Source organism: Protomyctophum bolini (genome assembly GCF_963924005.1).
Source record: "Protomyctophum bolini genome assembly, chromosome: 17".
NCBI classification, from domain to species: Eukaryota; Metazoa; Chordata; class Actinopteri; order Myctophiformes; family Myctophidae; genus Protomyctophum; species Protomyctophum bolini.
The window spans coordinates 40,775,568-40,780,567 of record NC_137878.1 but is presented as its reverse complement, the minus strand read 5'-3'; the positions used below and the strand labels follow the sequence as shown (position 1 = coordinate 40,780,567).

General features: G+C 45.4%; 1 protein-coding gene across 1 annotated transcript in view; it reads left to right on the top strand.

Annotated features, from left to right (window-relative positions):
• The window catches only part of rapgef5a (Rap guanine nucleotide exchange factor (GEF) 5a), a gene marked incomplete at its 5' end in the record, with an annotated part of 81,682 nt that overhangs the window by 72,042 nt on the left and 4,640 nt on the right, over positions 1–5,000 (top strand). Inside the window, 3 exons of the mRNA XM_080787276.1 lie at positions 1–68; positions 3,215–3,305; positions 4,805–4,855. The exon at positions 1–68 is cut by the window's left edge and continues 111 nt beyond it. Coding sequence (XP_080643402.1) covers positions 1–68; positions 3,215–3,305; positions 4,805–4,855 — 210 coding nt within the window. The remainder of the gene's footprint in view (positions 69–3,214; positions 3,306–4,804; positions 4,856–5,000) is intronic.

Sequence of the window (5,000 nt, the reverse complement as noted above, 5' to 3'; positions counted from 1 at the left end):
GTGCTCATGTGTCCGTCGCTCAGCAAGAGGGTTCAGCTGCTCAAGAAGTTCATCAAGATCGCAGCGCAGTAAGGACGCACGCACGCACGCACGCACGCACACACACACACAGGAACACTTTTTTTTTTTTTATCCCACAATTTTGTAACCCATTTTTCACCCCTGTGTCAATCATCTAATGTGATCCTGGGCTCTACACACCCTCCACCAACCTGGGGAGAGCAACGGACTTGAACTCATGCTTCCTTCATGCCTGAGTGTCCAAGTTGCTCCTTTACACCTGACAGGGGGGAGTTTCCCTGGTTGGACGTATAGCGCGTGGAAGGAACACGTTATTCCAACCAGTTCCTTTCCCCTCCATCAGGCGCCCCGGCTGGCCAGGGGGAGGCAGTTTAGAGACCAGGATTACTGCATGTTTTTGTGAGGGTACCTACCCTAGGGGACACGGGGAGAACATGCAAACTCCACACAGAAAGGCCCTTTTGCCAACCCCGCCTTCGGGTATGGGCACTGATGACGTGGAGGAGGAAACACGCCGCCAGCACCCACAGTGCCCCGAGCGGGAATCGAACCCAGGACCTTCTAGCTGTGAGGCGACAGCACAGGAACACTTTTGACGTGGGTTTTGACATATGTGACCAGATTTGACTGAGGGACTGCCATTGGATTTTTTTTGACCTGTTGGTTGTTCAGTTTGACCCACTGGTTTTGGAGACATGGCTTATAGAGTAATGTCTTGCAGGAGAAACAGCGAGTTGAGAAAACAGGCTTGAAACGTTCACTTTTCAAGCCAGCAGGGAAGGGACTACAAACTGAAGGGACTACGAACTGAAGGGACTATACAAACTGAAGGGACTACAAACTGAAGGGACTACGAACTGAAGGGACTATACAAACTGAAGGGACTACAAACTGAAGGGACAACGAACTGAAGGGACTATACAAACTGAAGGGACTACAAACTGAAGGGACTACAAACTGAAGGGACTATACAAACTGAAGGGACTACAAACTGAAAAGACCTCGGCAGGGAAGGTACTACAAACTGAAGGGACTACAAACTGAAGGGACTACGAACTGAAGGGACTACAAACTGAAGGGACTACAAACTGAAGGGACTACGAACTGAAGGGACTACAAACTGAAGGGACTACAAACTGAAGGGACTACGAACTGAAGGGACTACAAACTGAAGGGACTACGAACTGAAGGGACTACAAACTGAAGGGACTACAAACTGAAGGGACTACAAACTGAAGGGACTACGAACTGAAGGGACTACAAACTGAAGAGACTACGAACTGAAGGGACTACAAACTGAAGAGACTACGAACTGAAGGGAGTACAAACTGAAGGGACTACGAACTGAAGGGACTACGAACTGAAGGGACTACAAACTGAAGAGACTACGAACTGAAGGGAGTACAAACTGAAGGGACTACAAACTGAAAAGACCTCGGCAGGGAAGGGACTACAAACTGAAGGGACTACAAACTGAAAAGACCTCGGTAGGGAAGGGACTACGAACTGAAGGGACTACAAACTGAAGGGACTACGAACTGAAGGGACTACGAACTGAAGGAACTACAAACTGAAGGGACTACGAACTGAAGGGACTACGAACTGAAGGGACTACGAACTGAAAAGACCTCGGTAGAGAAGGGACTACAAACTGAAAAGATCTCGGCAGTGAATGGACTACAAACTGAAAAGACCTCTGCAGAGAAGGGACTACAAACTGAAGGGACTACAAACTGAAACCATGCTGGCAGTAAATGAATTACCCCATTTAGACCTGAGGCAGCATCTGTGTCACCTCATAGCGTTTAACCACTCTAACTGTTATTTTAAACTTTAGTGGTTGAAAATAGCAGATCTACAAGCGCTACGAGCTTGTAGATCTGCTATTTCTGAAAAAAATCGTGAAAATGTGGCGCAAATCTTTGAATGTATATTCTTTCAGAGCGAACGTTTTTAAGTTAAATCTTTGCTTCTTATTTTTTTAATAATCAACTAAATTGATAAAGCTAGCCAAGGTTAATACAGGAAGCACTACGGCTTGTGTAGTATAACTAAATTCTTCCTATCCCAAATATTTATCATCACTTAAAGGTATATTCAGTGATTTCACTCAAAAAACCTTAGCTATCGTTTTTGGCTGGGACCTAAGCCTTTCATCCAATCAGGATAGAGAGCCAAAAACGAAACCTAAGGTTTTTTGACCCCCCCCCGGGGTTAACTGGGGACAGGGAGGAACTCCTTATATGGTCAGCACACTCTATAGTAGAGAGGATTATCACAACAAAACAAAAAAAATAAGTGATATTTGAATTAAGTGAAATCACTGAATATACCTTTTAATGGAAAAAAAACGGAAAAAAACAGTATATATTAATTTGCTTTCTGGGAGAAGCACTTATTGGCACACTTACACAACTTAATGAGTCATGTGATCAGGGGTGAAAGGTCATCGGCAATTTCTTGACTCAAACTGCCATGAGCAGGCACGCTAAAACACACGCATGTACACAAACAGATGTCTGTATGCTAGGGCTGTCCCCGACTAAGGATTTGTATAGTCGACTGATAGATGAATAAATTTGCTGTTAGTCGACTAATAGTCGACTGAGCACCCCCCCCCCCCCCCCAGACTGAGAGGCTTGTCATTAGCCAGATTGAGCACAGCAGGTGAGATTGAGATTCTGGAGTCTATCAGGCCAGCGCACTGTGCGATTCAAGTCACAGGCAGTGGCACATTGCCACACAGGCAGACACACTCCACATGCACATTGGAGATTTGAACAGTCAGAATGTTCAAATGTGTTTATGTCCCCCACAGACCTAGTGGAATAATACAATATTTTTGTATATTTTTGTAAATATTGTATTTTTATATACAATATTTTTTTTTTTTTGATGAACATCGACTAAGAGGTGGTCAGTCGACTGAGACCCGTTCCGATCGATTAGTCGACTATTCGACTAATCAAGGTCAGCCCTACTGTATGCACATGCAAATCTATATCTATGCATATAATGTCTTGACGTGTGTGTGTGTGTGTGTGTGTGTGTGTGTGTGTGTGTGTGTGTGTGTGTGTGTGCGTGCGTGCGTGTGTGTGTGTGTGTGTGTGCGTGCGTGCGTGCGTGCGTGCGTGCGTGCGTGCGTGCCTGCGTGCGTGTGTGTGTGTGTGTGTGTGTGTGTGTGTGTGTGCAGCTGTAAGGCTCAGCGTAATTTGAACTCGGCCTTCGCCATCATCATGGGACTCAACACAGCGGCGGTCAGCAGACTCAACCAAACGTGGGAGGTAAGAGAGAGTGTCTGTGTGTGTGTGTGTGTGTGTGTGCGTATGTGTGCGTATGTGTGCACGTGCGTGAGTGAGTGCGTGTGTGCGTGCGTGCACCGGCTGGATGTATCATAACGTTGCAGTCGGGGCAGAAACCTCTTATCTCCATGTTTTATTTCCATACTTTGGGGTTTTTTTTGGGGTTTTTTTTGTTTACTTCTTTACTGCCATCTAGTGTTCATGTTCGTGTGACGCTCGTTACTACAGAGTTCAAAGCACGGTGCGAAGCGACTCCTTTTGACCTTCTTTGACCTCGTCCACCTGCTACGTAAGGTCTTCCACTGCTGGCCTGCTTGCTTTGCCTGAAAAAAATGGCAACTAAAAAATACGGGGAAGCTTCTAGCTTTTTGCTTCTACGGGCCGTCGGCATGGAACAAGCTCCCACTGTACCTTCGACAGGCAGCCTCTGTAGTTTAACAAACTCCCACTGTACCTTCGACAGGCAGCCTCTGTAGTTTAACAAACTCCCACTGTACCTTCGACAGGCAGCCTCTGTAGTTTAACAAACTCCCACTGTACCTTCGTCAGGCAGCCTCTGTAGTTTAATAAACTCCCACTGTACCTTCGACAGGCAGCCTCTGTAGTTTAACAAACTCCCACTGTACCTTCGACAGGCAGCCTCTGTAGTTTAACAAACTCCCACTGTACCTTCGACAGGCAGCCTCTGTAGTTTAACAAACTCCCACTGTACCTTCGACAGGCAGCCTCTGTAGTTTAACAAACTCCCACTGTACCTTCGACAGGCAGCCTCTGTAGTTTAACAAACTCCCACTGTACCTTCGACAGGCAGCCTCTGTCGTTTAACAAACTCCCACTGTACCTTCGACAGGCAGCCTCTGTAGTTTAACAAACTCCCACTGTACCTTCGTCAGGCAGCCTCTGTAGTTTAACAAACTCCCACTGTACCTTCGACAGGCAGCCTCTGTAGTTTAACAAACTCCCACTGTACCTTCGTCAGGCAGCCTCTGTAGTTTAACAAACTCCCACTGTACCTTCGACAGGCAGCCTCTGTAGTTTAACAAACTCCCACTGTACCTTCGACAGGCAGCCTCTGTAGTTTAACAAACTCCCACTGTACCTTCGACAGGCAGCCTCTGTAGACATTTTTAAAGCTCAGCTCAAGACCCACTTCTACAACATTGCTTTTAATTGATCTTTTATTTATTTTTTGTTATACACTGTCCTCACTGTATTGCATTACTGCTTGTTTTTTAATGTCGTTGCTTTTCTTTTATTCTCCATTGCTCTGTAAAGCACTTTGAGCTGCATTTCATGTCATGAAAGGTGCTATACAAATAAAGTTTTATTATTATTATTATTATTATTATTATTACGTTTGCTATTTTTTCACATTCGAATCCTAAAACAGGCTTGAACTAGTGTGAGGTTTTCCACCCGACAGACAACGATGTCCAGGCATCCTCCCCTGTTCTCTCACCCTTAACGTTTTCTCTCCTCAGAAATGTCCGGGGAAGTTTAAGAAGCTCTTCTCTGAGCTGGAGCTGATCACGGTAAGAGGCCCTCGCAGCTCCATCGCATGTGACAGTGTTATGTTATGACCTCAAGATTATGTCATTATGTTATGACCTCAAGATTATGTCATTATGTTATGACCTCAAGATTATGTCATTATGTTATGACCTCAAACGGATCAAC